Raw genomic sequence first — 16,258 nt, forward strand, 5'->3', positions numbered from 1 at the left:
CCTAACCTAACCTAACCTAACCTAACCTAACCTAACCTAACCAAACCTAACCTAACCTAACCTAACCTAACCTAACCTAACCTAACCTAACCTAACCTTCATCAATCTCTCCCTTACAGGAGGGGAGAGACAAGTGGGACGGGAGGAGTTACCAGCACACAAGAGGCAGTCTGTTCAGTACTCCACGCTGGTAGGTCCCTCCTTTCTCAACACTTCTCTGCACGCCCACACTCACGCCCTCATCGGCCAGACCGCCCACCTCACCTGCGTCGTCAGGAACCTCCACAACTATACCGTAAGTCTCCCTGTCCCCCCTCACCCTTTTCTTGTCTGATCCACGTGCTCGTTTTTTGTTGATTTTTAATGATTTAATGTGAAGATTTCAGCTTTATTTTCGCCGGATAATACCTGTTTTTCTTGGGGATAATTATTTCAGATTTTAACTGGACCTGTGGCTGATGAATCGAGTTTAATTTCTGTATATTCTTATATATATTCTCTTCTTATTCTCTGTATATTCTCTTCGTGTTGCTATTGCTTTTCATGAGAGCCAGATAAAAAAATAACTTTTACTTGTACGCCGAAATTAATGAGACGACTTGTGATTGATAAGGATTTTAGCATCTTCCAAGAGGACCTGAACAAGTTATAGAGATGGTCGTAGAAATGGCTACAAGAGTTCAACACGAGCAAGTGTAAAATGGTGGAAAGGGGAACAGGCGACAAGGGACAGAAGGGACAGTACGTAAATGAAGGGAAACTATTTACCTTTGACGACTTGAAAATGAGACCTGGAAGTGGACGTAACACCAAATATAACTCTAGAGGTACATATAAACAGGATAACGTCAGCATAAATAGGATAACGTCAGTTCCTACCCTAGCAAAAGTTAGAGCAGCGGTGAGGAACCAAAGTTAGGAGACAGTTAGAGAGCTTTACACTACCTACGTGAGACCAGTCTTAGAGTATGCTGCCCCATCAGAAAGCCCCCGCCTGAAGAAACACATAAGGAAACTGGGAAAGGTTCAGAAGTATGCGACGAGGCTCGTCCCAGAATTGTGAGGGATGGTATATGAAGAGCGACTGAAAGAACTGAACCTGACGACGCTAGGAAAAAAAAGGAGAGAGAGAGAGGGAAGATATGATAGAGACGTACAAAATACTTGGGAGGTATTGATAGAGTGGAAATAGATGAAATGTTCACACTGAATACCAACATAACAATGGGGCATGGGTGGAAACTTGAAACTCAGATGAGTCTTAGAGATGTTAGAAACTTTTCATTTAGCGTGAAAGTGGGAAAATGGAAGCAGGTTGTAGAAGTAAACTTTATTCATCATTTTAAAAGTAGATATGATAAAGAAACAGGATAGGAATCTTTACTTTAAAAACCGACGACTAGAAAGGCGGAATCCAAAAGCTAGTGTTTGATCCTGCGGGCACAAATAGGCGAGTACTAATACATCAGTTCACACACACACAAAGGATTAACAAAGGATTATACAGGAACTCCAACAGCAACAGACCATTAGATCCAAACTAGACCGCTTGTTTACGGAAAGCTTGTGGCTGCACAATGTACGGCTCCGAATTGATGAGAAGCGCCTGAATAAACTGTTGATGAACACACGGATCAACTATTGCTAGATGAATACGAGCACATTTGTGAGCGGCTCTGTATTTGTCTGGTAACACCTTTAGTGGGTATTATCAAGCCCATCATGGTCCAGTCGGTAGGGCGTGCGCTTGAGGTGTTTAGGGATGAGGGTTCGATTCCCTCTTATAAACTGCATTATATATTCATATTTACAGCAACATTAATTTTAAAAAATTCCTTCCTTGGAGTTAAATGGTTCGTCGATAATTGTCAATCATTGTTGTATGTTATACTTGTTTGTGCAATGTTAAAATATTTGAAAGATTATCTTCTTGAGGTCATCTTGAGATGATTTCGGTGCTTTAGTGTCCCCGCGGCCCGGTCCTCGACCAGGCCTCCACCCCCAGGAAGCAGCCCGTGACAGCTGACTAACACCCAGGTACCTATTTTATTGCTAGGTAACAGGGGCATAGGGCGAAAGAAACTCTGCCCATTGTTTCTCGCCGGCGCCCAGGATCGAACCCGGGACCACAGGATCACAAGCCCAGTGTGCTGTCCGCTCGGCCGACCGGCTCCCTTATTGAGTAAAATGTAAAATATAATGTTTCTATGTAGAAGATTATACAATTAATTGATTGAGATGCTATATGATACTTATCAAATTTGATCAAGATGATATTTAATAGATTTACACTGTTTTGTAAAAAAAAAACTGTAAAATCTCATTTAGAAAATTAATATAAATAACATTTATTGCCTAACCTGTTCTCTTACAAACTACGTGTGAATTTGGCCGTTTACCCGTATGGCCGAAAATGGACGTAATATGAAAATGAAAAAAAAAATGAAAATAAATTGGGGATATTTTGTTTTTCCAAAACATTAGGTTAAGAGTCCTCTGGTAAGTAAAGGAGGGCAAGAAATTCTCCTAGAGCTTTAAAACATCATGAAAAACGTTAATTGAAAGTTTCCTCTCCTAACCTTTACCAGTTAGGAGAGGAAAAGTAAAGGAAAAGGCTCTCCTAACCTTTACCAGTTAGGAGAGGAAAGGTAAAGGAAAAGACTCTCCTAACCTTTACCAGTTAGGAGAGGAAAAGTAAAGAAAAACACTCTCCTAACCTTTACCAGTTAGGAGAGGAAAAGTAAAGGAAAAGACTCTCCTAACCTTTCTAGAACTTTGTTTTCACCACGATTATTAAAAATATTTAAAAAAAAACTCTAAAATAAGTGACTAAAATATTGTATTTAGTCGTTAGAGCATGGTCGATGTTCGATTCTCGATGGTCCAAGGGGGTTGGACATCATTCCTCCCATCATTCCTCCTCCTGATGTATAAACATCAGAGGTCCGCGGTTGTTCAACGTCCTCCCAGCAAGCATAAAAAATATTGCCGGAACAACCGTGGACATTTTCAAGAGGAAACTAGATTTATTCCTCCAAGGAGTGCCGGACCAACCGGGCTGTGGTGGATATGTGGGCCTGCGGGCCGCTCCAAGCAACAGCCTGGTGGACCAAACTCTCACAAGTCGAGCCTGGCCTCGGGCCGGGCTTGGGGAGTAGACGAACTCCCAGAACCCCATCAACCAGGTATCAACCAGGTAACTCCATTCCCAACCCCCTTTATAATTTCTCCTATTCTGTCCCTTCCATATATTATATGGTCGTACTTAGTGCTTTCCCCCTATTATATCATTCCTTCTAAGTATTGTGAAGGTTGGTTTTGAATAATTTATTTTGTTATGTGCACGAATTACTGTAATTGAGCTGATTATTTTGTAGTTATGAGGGAAAAGCTTATATTTATTTTTATTTTTGTCTGACACAACTTTCCATGCCCGCATAAAAGTCCCGATTTCGAGTTGCATTAAAAAGCATCATCAAGGCGTTTGTTAGTTAGCTTCTAACTTCGTGTTTTTAATAGAATTTATCTTTATCAAGGCTGGTTATTTTGTTTGTTTATGGAATGATATAAATTTACAACAGGAAATGAATCAAAGGATGTTTCTGGCTCATTGTTTAGTAATGTGTTATATAAATATTTTTGTTTATATTGTAAATGGCAAATACAAAAACAGAATTTGTTTTATGTTTTTATGTAACTGAAATTTACGTGCGTTTGCGTTACAATTTTCAGCAACAATCGTCATTGATATTAACCTCCACAAATGCGTTTCTTGCAACGATGCAACATCAACCCGACCTGTCAACTAGTGCGTCTAATTTTATACGTTTTAGACCCCCAACGCACAAAGAACTGTGAAAATTACCGTCTAAACACATATGCACGTTTTCTGTGCGTTGATTGGTTAGGTTAGGTTAGGTTAGGTTAGGTTAGGTTAGGTTAGGTTAGGATATGTGAGTTGTTTTGGGGTACGAACGTTTCTGATTAGGTTAGTAGTTTGTATTTTGTACGTTGGGGCAAATTAAGAGAATACTCTGCGCTACAGAGTATTCCCAGCTTCATAATTACTTAAATTAGTTTCAGTTCTATGTTAAAATATTCTACTCTTATATTATTCATTATTATCATTATTTATTTAGGCTTATGAGGTCTACGTGTGAATGTATGTGGCTAAATAGCACATGAAATTTATTTCATTATTCATATACACTCAAAATTCATCATAGTAATGAATGAAATGTATTCATTACTATTATAATAAAATAGGAAAAATATTATTATTATACACCAGGAAAAACATTTTCTTGGAACGTTCCTGGAACCGCTGTTTCTTTAATGGTTCAATTTTGTATTCAATGTTATTTAATAGTGTTCGTTTGAACTGATCTCTTCACCAATCAGCATGTTATTAACTATAACATATTTAAACGTAATATCACATCTCGAAAATTTTTGCATAACGAGTCGGCTTTTCCAGTATTTAAAACAGCTCGCATCCCATTAAGTTGTTTAGCCATACATGGTACAAAGTGATTCAGTTAATTCTGATGTTGGCAAATTGAAATCACCCACTATACTGATCTGACATGAGAAAAATATATATATTGACCAGACCACACACTAGAAGTTGAAGGGACGACGACGTTTCGGTCCGTCTTGGACCATTCTCAAGTCGAATCGACTTGAGAATGGTCCAGGACGGACCGAAACGTCGTCGTCCCTTCAACTTCTAGTGTGTGGTCTGGTCAACATACTTCAGCCACGTTATTGTGACTCATCGCCTGCAAAAATATATATATTCTCGCTCTCTGCTCATATGTAAATTTTATGTAGCACTGTGAATCTAACGTCGTTATTTTCAATATGTCGTAAATGTTTTGGTAAGAAGTTTATGATTAATTTGACTAAAAGCGTAACTCTGCTCGTAGATATATTATTTCTCTCACAATTAAAAGAGTCTATCCTGGATGGGATATTTTGCTTTGTATACCTCGTTTTCTATGTATACTTCAGATTGTGTTTTGTGAGGGTCTGAAGGTGTAAGAGCTTGTTTTCTATGATTCGTTCATGTGTGGGTTTTTTTTGGCAGAATGTGTTGTGTATATTTCGTATTTGTATTTATTATCTGTGATGACAAAGTCGAGGTGTTAGTTCCTGGGCCCCGCCTTTCTATCCATCGGTTGTCTTATGTACTGACTGAGGATCTATTTTTTTCGCAGTCATATCTACTACTACTTCGCGCGCGCGCACACACACACACACACACACACACACACACACACACACACACACACACACACACACACACACACACACACACACACACACATTCATAAGAGCAGCTCGTAGAATGTGATTAACTCCCAGATATCTATAAACGTCTCAGTGAATAGAGGCATCAGGTGAAAGAAACTCTACGCATTTGTTTCTGCCTCGGTGGTAAATCAAACCTGTATATGTGTGTATTAATATATTTCTCCTATTTCAAAATTGATATATTTTTTCATATATGCAACGCGCAGTTTTCATCAGTGGTGTACATAAATCATTTTAGAACTGGACACCGAAATTATTAAAAGCCATTTCAATGCGATTAATCTTCAATCAGAAATCCATGGAAGCTCCGAATTGTCAGCGCTTCTGCATTAAATCAGAAACTTGTTCTACTCTTATCTAGCTCAATCTCTCTCTCTCTCCAGCCCATCTTCCTGTTTTGTTATTTATATATTTATTTATTTATATATATACACAAGAAGGTACATTAGGATTGTGAGGATATATAGCATAGTAATTACAATCTTGTAAAGCCACTAGTACGCGCAGCGTTTCGGGCAGAACTAAGTTATTACTTATAGTATCGATGAGGACTATTGAATATATATATACCGACGTACAACGAAATTAGATAGTAGAAATTTGAACTATTGAGTTGGAAAAAACTCAAAAACTATTATTTACTTGTGTTGCTTTGATAAACTAAACTAACCTATCCTAACCTTCCTAGGCCTAATATAGTACATATGTGTACTATACTAGGCCTAGAAATATTTATGTATTTGTTTTAGCTTTATTAATTTTAATAGATTTCCTTACTAGTATACTAACTACTATTAGTATACGTAGAACTTACGAATTCTGACTATTGACGATCGTTACAATAGGTATTATCTAAACAAGAGAATGGGTTGCTCTCTCTCTCTCTCTCTCTCTCTCTCTCTCTCTCTCTCTCTCTCTCTCTCTCTCTCTCTCTCTCTCTTTCTCTCTCTCTCTCTCTCTCTCTCTCTCTCACACACACACACACACAAATTGACAAAGAGGAATTCCTGAAACCAGCAACTTTACGAACAAGAGGACACAGATTCAAGCTAAGAAAATAAAGGTGCCGAAAAAAAAATATTAGAAAGTTTTCTTTTACAGCGTGGTAGACGGTTGGAACAAGCTAACTAAGAAGGTGGTGGAAGGGAAGGGAACTACCAGGGGTTAGCGCCAAGCCCTTACGACTATATAGCACTTGGAAGAGCTGAGGATAAGGATTAGGGATGGGACGGGGGAAAGGAATGGCGCCCAACCACTTGGACGGTCGGGGATTGAACGCCAACCTACATGAAGCGAGACCGCCTCTCTACCGTCCAGCTCAAGTGGTTGAGAAGGTGGTAGAGGTCAAAACCATCAGTTGTTTCAAAGCGTTATACGACAAAGAGTACTGGGAAGACGGGACACCACGAGCGTAGCTCTCATCCTGTAACTACACTTAGGTAATTACACTTCGGTAATTACAAGAAAAGTCATTTTAATCAAGCCAAGGAATTCTATTGTATCATCTATAGCGACGAGTTCTCGACGAATTTTTAGAACGACCAATTTAGTTCCACTCAAAATAAGCGACGTTACATTGCGATTTTTCATTACCCAATGGACAGGAGAACACATATGAATGACTTCAGATTAAATATTAAAAGCTCGAACAAAGGTAAAAGAATGATTGTTTAATAATGTAACCAAAAGTAATAAAGTAAATGGAAATGATAATTGCATAAATAATTACAGAATTAGAATAATTATTGAAGTTTATGTATGAAAACGAGACATGAAAATTAAAGAAAATTAATCCCAAAATATACATTATAAATACATAATCTGGACAAAACAAGTTAAGAATATATTATTAGATTAAATTATATATATATATATATATATATATATATATATATATATATATATATATATATATATATATATATATATATATATGTATATATATATATATATATATATATATATATATATATATATATATATATATATATATATCTTAATTAATAATAGTTGTGAAAAATTATTGTGAAAACAGTTGAGTTGAGGCGAGGGAGTTTGTAGAAACTCAAGTGACTGAATCTTACACAGCTACACCAAATACACTCATCCATGTACTCACAACACACTCACAACACCAACACACTCACAACACACTCACAACACCAACACACACACACACACCCGCAGCAACATCAGCTCAGCTGTCTTTATTGTTCATACTGGAACCCTCCACCATCTTCAATTTACTCAAAAACTTACAAAATAGACCTTTTTTGGCGAAATCTTGACGTTTCATTTCCTCCTTAATTTAAAGGATTAACCAAAAGCCACATTAAGACCATAATGTCTCGTTCCTTAAATGGGTATCCGGGGATGAGGAAGTACACAAGAAATATAAGTAAATGCACAAGGAGAATGAGGACGTACACAAAGGGTATTGACAATAAAAGGCGAAAACATTTCACCCCGTACAATGAAATAGTAAAATGGAAACATCTTAAGATTGAAATGGTGTCTAAGTGTTGGGTGTGATTAGGGGACGAAGAGGGGGATTAGGGACCCAAATTGAAGACACAGGGACCCAAATTGAAGACGAGAGAAAAACACCCAATCAAAACAGGATTAACATCTGCGTTACATATGTCGATATGTAATAAGTATACTGGAAACCGAAGTAAACCTATGTACCAATGTCAACACCTACTATGTATACCCCCATTAAACTCATTAATAAAGTACGTTGGTATTTGTAATCCTTTGAAAGCCTTTAATATTGCTCGATAGTTTGGTCAATAAATCTACAATTCTCTTCTCGAGCCAGTATTTACCCAGTTTTTTTTAATCTAAATTAATCCAATTTATATTCATTGTTTTGTGTTCTTGTTAATACATTTAACACCATTCAGATATCCCTCCTCGTGTATCCTTTCATCCATTTGTAATTCACTCATATTCTTCTACTCACCTTTTTAGGGTTAATGGTTCCAGTGAATTTATATAGTTTCTGTTGTAAGGTGTCCAATACTGATATGCTTAATTGTGGCCTAACAAGTTCAAGAAGAGACTTAAGAATAATATTGGATACCTTATTACTAACTCTTCAAAGATATGAATTCAAGTATCTTATATACTTCATTTTAATAACTTGTGTTTAATTTTTGACTTAAGGTTCCAAATAATCATGGCCACAGATATGTGTCGCAATAAGATTTTAAAATTATTAAGCAAGTATCCTGTTACTGTTTTAAGATCAGAAAATCTCACAACCCTACAATGTTAAGGTAAACCCATCTGAAATAACCCATTTAAAATAACCCATTTCAGTTATCTAAATCCTCTTGTTGCAATGTTAAGTCTTCTATCTACTAAACCTTCCGCAAGAACCACTGTTTCTTTCTCACTGCGGTGCCCAAAGCCTTCATATATATACGTCCAGCAACTGACGTACCAATACGTAGCTCTGCGTCCCTGCTACAGCAAGGTTCTGTACCCGAAGGCCTGCTCAGCTATTCCAACTCCCTGTCTCCCTAGGAAACAGAGCATCCAGCACCAAGAGCATCCAGCCCTCGACTCGATTCATCGTGAGGAACAGCATCGAAGGCTTTGCTGAAGTGAAGCCAAGCTTCGCCACAATCCTCCCTACCCTCAACGGTGTCAGAACTCATCTTGGTGTCATGTCATGCTTCCTGGAACTCATCCTCGTGTCATGTCGTGCCTCCTGGAACTCACCTTGATATAATCTTACGCTTCCAAACACTCACATATATGTATCATCCCACGCCTACATGAACACATGTGTATCGTCCCACGCCTTCATGAACACATATTGGAATCACTCGGCGCCTCCTTGAATTCACCAGCTTCACCTTGCAGGTGTCGTGGGTGAGAGCAAGGGACATTCACCTACTGACGGCGGGAGAGACCACCTACACGTCTGACCACAGGTGAGCACCACCTGCCTCATCACCACCTGCCTCATCACCACCTCCATCCCCCAAGCCTTCTGAATATTAGTTGGAAACTACCGATTTATAATAGTTTGTTTAATATTTTTCTCTCTCTCTCTCTGTCTCCCAACCACTTGGGCTAGACGGTAGAGCGACGGTCTCGCTTCCTGCAGGTCGGCGTTCAATCCCCAGTCGTCCAACTGGTTGGGCACCATTCCTCTTCCCCCCGTCCCATCCTAAATCCTTGTCCCCCTCCTAGTGCCATATAGTCCTAATGGCTTGGCGCTTTTCCCCTGATAGTTCCCTTCTCTCTCTCTCTCTCTCTCTCTCTCTCTCTCTCTCTCTCTCTCTCTCTCTCTCTCTCTCTCTCTCTCTCTCTCTCTCTCTCTCTCTCTCTCTCTCTCTCTCTCTCTCTCTCTCTCTCAGTTTCCTGCAAGATATATTCATCTTATCGTCAAATGAATCTCAACACAAAATACCACATCTCAACAGGTCAATTAAACACCTCAGTCATGCTACCAAGACACACTACAATACCCACAAAAATTACTCGTATTATTATACCACTTAATGCTAATCATACCATCACTTTGTAGACTGTGAAAGAAATTATAGAGTCAAAATGTAAAAAAGTGTCGTTAATCTCGATATTACTCCCCAATTGAGCAGTTATCGTAAATGATACCATAGAGAAAAACTAGCTAATGGTTGTGGGAGGCGATTTGAAAGAGGGGGGGAGGGGGTGTTTGAAGGGGGGAGAGGGGCGTTGAAGGGGAGGAAGGGGAAGGGGTTGAATGGGGGGAAAGGGGAAGGGGTTGAATGGGGGGAAAGGGGGAGGGTTCTAATTTCGTTGGATCAGGCGACCACATTTGGAGGGTGATTTGAGGCGGTGAAACACGCAATATCAACCACTTAACGACTCGTTTATTGATGCTAGGGGGGAGGGGGGAGTAGGGGGCAGTGAAGGGAAAAAATATTAGTAGGTGACAGGGAAAAGGGGTGAGTTGGGTCTGAATAAAAGGGAAGGAGGAGGAGGAAGGGATTAATAAATGGGAGACAGGGGGGGGGCGTTCGAGAATGGGGTATAATATATAGATAATTTAGGAGTAAATGAAGGACATGGAGAAGACTGTTGAATGGGTGAGGGGAGAGAGACGGAAGAGGAATGTAGGTGGGATAAAAGGAAAGGGGAGGCAGGTGGAAGAGAAGGGAGTGAGATTATAGTGACAGAGAAGAAGTAATGAGGCAAAATATAAAACGATGGAGAAGAGAGGGGGAAAGGAAGAATTCCGTAGACCGGTCGCAGAAGGGAAAGAGAAAGCACAGAAGTAAAGTGGTGTGTATAGATGAGAAAAAGGGAAGAGACAAAGCGTCTTGTGTTGTAAGTGCCGTCTTTTGTTTATCCCACTAAGTTGAACCAGAGGAGAAAATCATGAGAATATCAGCCTTAAACATTCACATTCTTTCTCAGTCCCCCCTTTTTTTATATTTTTTATCACTCTCTGTTTCGTTCTTTGATTATCTCCTCTTCAATCTCTCTATTTCAGTTTCATTTATTATTTTCCCTATCTCTTTCACTCTCTCTCTCTCTCTCTCTCTCTCTCTCTCTCTCTCTCTCTCTCTCTCTCTCTCTCTCTCTCTCTCTCTCTCTCTCTCTCTCTCTCTCTCTCTCTCTCTCTCTCTCTCTCTCTCTCTCTCTCTCTCTCTCTCTCTCTCTCTCTCTCTCTCTCTCTCTCTCTCTCTCTCTCTCTCTCTCTCTCTCTCTCTCTCTCTCTCTCTCTCTCTCTCTCTCTCTCTCTCTCTCTCTCTCTCTCTCTCTCTCTCTCTCTCTCTCTCTCTCTCTCTCTCTCTCTCTCTCTCTCTCTCTCTCTTCCTTCGATGAAGTTGATTCTTGACGCTATGCAGCTTCTCTTCCATGTCTTATCACGATATATAAACTTTCTTTTCCTTGTCAATCTCACGCTCCAAAGTTTTGATTAAATAATTATAATGGACAACAGAACCTATCTCTTCCTTGACAGCCTGAGGAGTCTTGCTGGAGTGTGATGGAGGTGTGGTGGTGTGGTGGAGGAGTGGTGGTGTGTGGTGGTGTGGTGTGGTGGAGGAGTGGTGGTGTGTGGTGGTGTGGTGTGGTGGAGGAGTGGTGGTGTGTGGTGGTGTGTGGTGGAGTGGTGGTGTGTGGTGGTGTGTGGTGGTGTGGGGGTAGAGGAGTGGTGGTGAGTGGTGGTGTGGTGTGGTAGAGGAATGGTGGTGTGTGTGGTGGTGTGTGGTTGAGTGGTGTGGTAGAAGAGAGGTGATGTGTGGTAAGGTAATAAGAATGCTTCAGTGTGATGAGAACTGATAAGTGTAGTGATCTTTGCCCGGTTACATGTAATGTGACAGCGTGTGGTGTATTAGACTGGGTGATGCACTGTGGTATAATATTGCCCAGTATGATGTCACATGGTGTAGCACACAGTGATGTTGAATGACGTTGCACCGTGTGCTGTTTGGCCTAGCCTCCGCCCCATCCCGAGCATCATAATCGTATTTATCTCCCGGTCATCCGGACCATCAGGTTCGTGGCTGTCAACCCAGGAGGCGGATCTCGTTGGATGCTGCGTCTACACCACGCCCGTCCCTCGGACGCCGGTACCTACTTGTGCCAGGTGTCCGTCAGTCCCCCCATGTCCACCCCCGTCACCCTCCTCGTGACAGGTGAGACAGAGGAAGACAGGTTGGAAGGAAGGATAGAAAGGGGTATGATTAATTGTAAGTGGAATAGTCAGGGGGAGAGGAGGATGCTGGAATAGGTAATTGGGAAGGTGAAGAGGAAGGAAGAGAGGAGGTTAAGAGAGACAGAAATGAGCAAGATTGACATGTGTCACAAACCTTCAAACTTTAATGTAACCGTTTCGAACATCTGTAAAAACTTGGGTCATAGTTTGTCTTATCAAAGTTAAAGGATAAATTTAATTGCAATATATATATATATATATATATTTATATATATATATATATATATATATATATATATATATATATATATATATATATATATATATATATATATATATATATATATATATGTTTGCAATCAATTTTTGTATAGCTCTGCATTTATATTATATAAAGCTATAAAATATATAACGTAGCATTTGATATATCTCAAAATATCTCAATTTAAACAGATATATGACTTGATGTTGTATTCTTTAAGGGAAATTGGAGAGAGAGAGAGAGAGAGAGAGAGAGAGAGAGAGAGAGAGAGAGAGAGAGAGAGAGAGAGAGAGAGAGAGAGAGAGAGAGAGAGAGAGAGAGAGAGAGAGAGAGAGAGAGAGAGAGAGAGAGAGAGAGAGAGAAAGAGAGAGAGAGAGAGAGAGAGAGAGAGAGAGAGAGAGAGAGAGAGAGAGAGAGAGAGAGAGAGAGAGAGAGAGAGAGAGAGAGCACACTAACTTCACCACCTGTTCCCACAGAGGCAGTAACCACTGTCCACCCTGGAGGCGAGGTGTTCCTGAAGGCAGGTAGCAGAGTGGTGTTGGTGTGTGAGGTTAGAGGCTGCCCCTACCCCGCCCTCGTCACCTGGTACCGTGGCCGACAGGTGAGTAATTACCCCCCACCTGGTTTTCGACAGGTAAGTTAATCTTCGCCTGATATTCGACAGGTAAGTCATCTCCCCTACCTGGTACCCCGACAAATAAGACAATTTCACCCTAGTATACCCCACCTTATAGTCCTAGCATCTTCCCGCATCGTCACTACATCGGGGATCGATCGTTTAACTCCTGGAAGAAGCGATCGTGGATTAGTATCGCACGATAACACACATTTCAACTCAGTGTAAGGTGACGATATTACTACCCCACTCGTTGTCTGCAAGTACGATCCAATTGACGATTAATCTCTCAATTAAATAACAATCTCTCCTTAATCATTCTAATTATTTAATAATCTCCCAGGAGCCTTTCAATCTGTTAAACGAAATTTCTTGTTAATAACAGCGCTCTCTATCGATGCAAATGTGTTCTTGTTTCAACCTCAGCGGCCGAGCAAAACGTTGAACGTTTAATGTAGAAACAGATAACGTTGAATTAACGATATCAACGACGATTCAACTTCGTTTTCACAAATGCTCAATAATTAACTTCGTTATTACTAATAAAAACCAATGTTAAAATAAACCTGATAAAAACCCAAATATATGAAACTTAAAACACCAAAATATATAGAAACGAGTATTCGAAAATATTAAATCGTAAAAAATAAGTAGCGAAACTTCGCTAATACTTACTTTTTCACTGTAAGCAAAGGCGACTACGTCCTTAACTTTGATTCCATTACTTAGCAATAACTTAAGTTGGCGAGAGAATGACTTAACATACTAAAACTTAAGTCTCTCGGGGATCGTCTCGCTCTTAAAATGATATAAGTTATTCAGATATTGTCTGGCAAGTTTAGTGATGTCTTTATTGTTTTGTTTTTTTATGTAACTTGAGTTATAGTTAGCTGCTTGTGGTTGTGTGTTTGTGTATGTGTGTGTGTGTTGGTGATTGTATTCTTATGGGTGTTTGTGATTGTGTGTTTTTTGTTGTGTTTGGGATTTTGTTTGTGATTGTGGTTGTGTTTGTGGTAGTGTTTGTGGTTATGTTTGGGATTGTGGTTGTGTTTGTGGTAGTGTTTGTGGTTTTGTTTGTGATTGTGGTAGTGTTTGTGATTGTGGTTGTGTTTGTGTTTGTGGTTGTGTTTGTGGTAGTGTTTGTGGTTGTGGTTGTGATTGTGTTTGCTATTGGGTGTTTGTGCTGGCAGTACTATTTTTCTGGTTGTGGTAGTTCTATTGGTGGTTTGGTGGTGTTGTGCTCCTTGATAGACGGTAAGTGTGAAATATAAAAGTATTGGAGCTCACTTACCTTGTTAGACACGTGTCTATTGACCTGCTGCGACCTTCCTCACCTTCTGGGGTAGTTCTGATGACAGCCAAACCTGTTTTTATGATTTATATTAGTATTCCTATTATTATTATCATTATTAATGCCAATAATGGTATATTCCTTGTCCGTCTACAGGTACAAGAAGGCACTGAGGTCTTCGAGGGCCACATTAAGGCTGGCACCATCTCGCCCCCCACCACCACTAGCAGCAGCCCTTTGGCACCCTCTTCCCACACCCCCATCACGCCTGTCCCAGAGGGCGGCGCCCCCACCTCTACCCCAGTCAGCACCACCACGCCCACACCCACGCCCATCGGCCTGCCCATAGCCAGGATCACCCTCACACGCCCGCGAGCCTCCGCTGCCCATTCCGGCCTCTACACCTGCACCAATACCTGCACAACACCTGTTAATCTCACGCTTCACGTGTTAATAGGTAAGAGAGGAAATGCGGAATTGGATCATTCTTTAGCTCTATTTCTCTGTCCGTCTGTTTGTGTGTCTGTCTCTTGTGTCTCCCTCTCGTTACTTCCCTTTTCCCTGTCTTTACCTCTGTCTTCATCTCTTCGGCGCTGTCTCCCCCCCCCCCTCTTCACGACCCTCTGTTTCCTCTTTTATGCCGGAGTTTCCCCTCTTTCAGAGATAATGCGTGTACCTTCACACAATATAAATAATAAAGGTTCCCTGTATTTTTATCTAAATAAAACGATATTATTGTAGAGAATAAAGCACAATTACGAAGCTGGAATCATTATTATTATTATTAATTATTATTAATTATTATTAGTAGTAGTAGGATTAATTATTATTATTAAATATTAATTATTATTGTTAATATTACTAATTATTATTATCCTTGTTACGTCAGGAGACGAAGAGACGGCCGCTATGCAGCACTTGAGCGGGGCGTTGAGGCTCCTCCCGGCGGTCGGTGGTGCCAGCGCTCTTCTCTTTCCCCTTATGTTATCGTTTTGTCATCTGGTGTCTTGAGTTGGCTGACTGGCTGGCTGGCTGGATATAGGGCTGGCTGGCTGGCTATAGGGCTGGCTGGCTGGCTATAGGGCTGGCTGGCTGGATGGCTGACTGACCGATTGACCGATTGACTGACTAACAAGCAGCTGAAATAATGTGCTAGGAGACTGACAGAAAACTTGACCCCACTCCGAGATGAGAAGTGCGTTCTGGCTACTAGGTACGATATATATATATATATATATATATATATATATATATATATATATATATATATATATATATATATATATATATATATATATATATATATATATATACATCCCAGACGCATTAAAGACAAATGTTATACTAGAATAATAGGCGCAAAGAACAGTATGATTGAACTAGAAGAACACGAAGGCTGTTCAAGAAGAACACCATAATAGATTTAAAAGACGAAGAATGGCTATAACATCGAGACAACAGGAAGAACATGACCACTAAAGAACATGTTAGGGCAGAACAAGGGGTAGAATTAAACAAATAAAAGTGAAGGTCAGAGAAGTGAACACCAGCGTATGAACGTAGAACACCTCAAGGTAGAACATTGGTACCTCAAGGTAGAACACAGCTCCTTCAACACCTGTAGGATAACATGATAACTGGCAGCTGTCCCAACACCTGTAGAGAATACATGGTAAATCCCAGTTGCTTCAACTCCCCCTCCCCCCCCCCCCATAATAACACATCCAACACCTGCCTTTTTTTATTCCAACACCTGTCATAGTCTCTTGCCACTTATCAGCACTTGTTAATCTTATCATCTAAAACCCGTAAAAATATCATTTTTGGGGATGTTTCCAGTGCACTTTTGCTTTGGGACTGAGCTTGGGGACACTTCCTCTACTTGTCTTAATTGTCTTAATTGTCTTAAGTGTTGCAACGCAGATCGACTCTTGCTAATTGGTTGAATCTTAGTGGCACTTAAGTGACGTGTCAACTTTGTTGAGGTTTTCATTACCTTGAAAATCCGTCTCGCAACACCTGACTTGACTTTGTTGCAACCCAACACCTGACTTGGGCTCTGTCACATGCTTCAGCCTAACACCTGACCTGACTGGAACACATGTTCCA

The 16,258-nt window shown here is 40.2% G+C and overlaps 1 protein-coding gene across 1 annotated transcript; it reads left to right on the top strand.

Moving 5' to 3' along the window:
* Positions 1-241: 241 nt before the first annotated feature.
* On the top strand, positions 242-15,381 carry LOC123748229 (mucin-2). The gene is made up of 6 exons (XM_069331468.1): positions 242-295; positions 9,190-9,260; positions 11,821-11,960; positions 12,719-12,843; positions 14,306-14,606; positions 15,039-15,381. The coding sequence occupies exons 3-6, from the start codon at positions 11,858-11,860 to the stop codon at positions 15,158-15,160; spliced, it is 651 nt and encodes a 216-aa protein (XP_069187569.1). The 5' UTR covers positions 242-295; positions 9,190-9,260; positions 11,821-11,857; the 3' UTR covers positions 15,161-15,381.
* Positions 15,382-16,258: the final 877 nt, after the last annotated feature.

This window comes from Procambarus clarkii, chromosome 26, assembly GCF_040958095.1.
Source record: "Procambarus clarkii isolate CNS0578487 chromosome 26, FALCON_Pclarkii_2.0, whole genome shotgun sequence".
In the NCBI taxonomy this organism is placed as follows: Eukaryota; Metazoa; Arthropoda; class Malacostraca; order Decapoda; family Cambaridae; genus Procambarus; species Procambarus clarkii.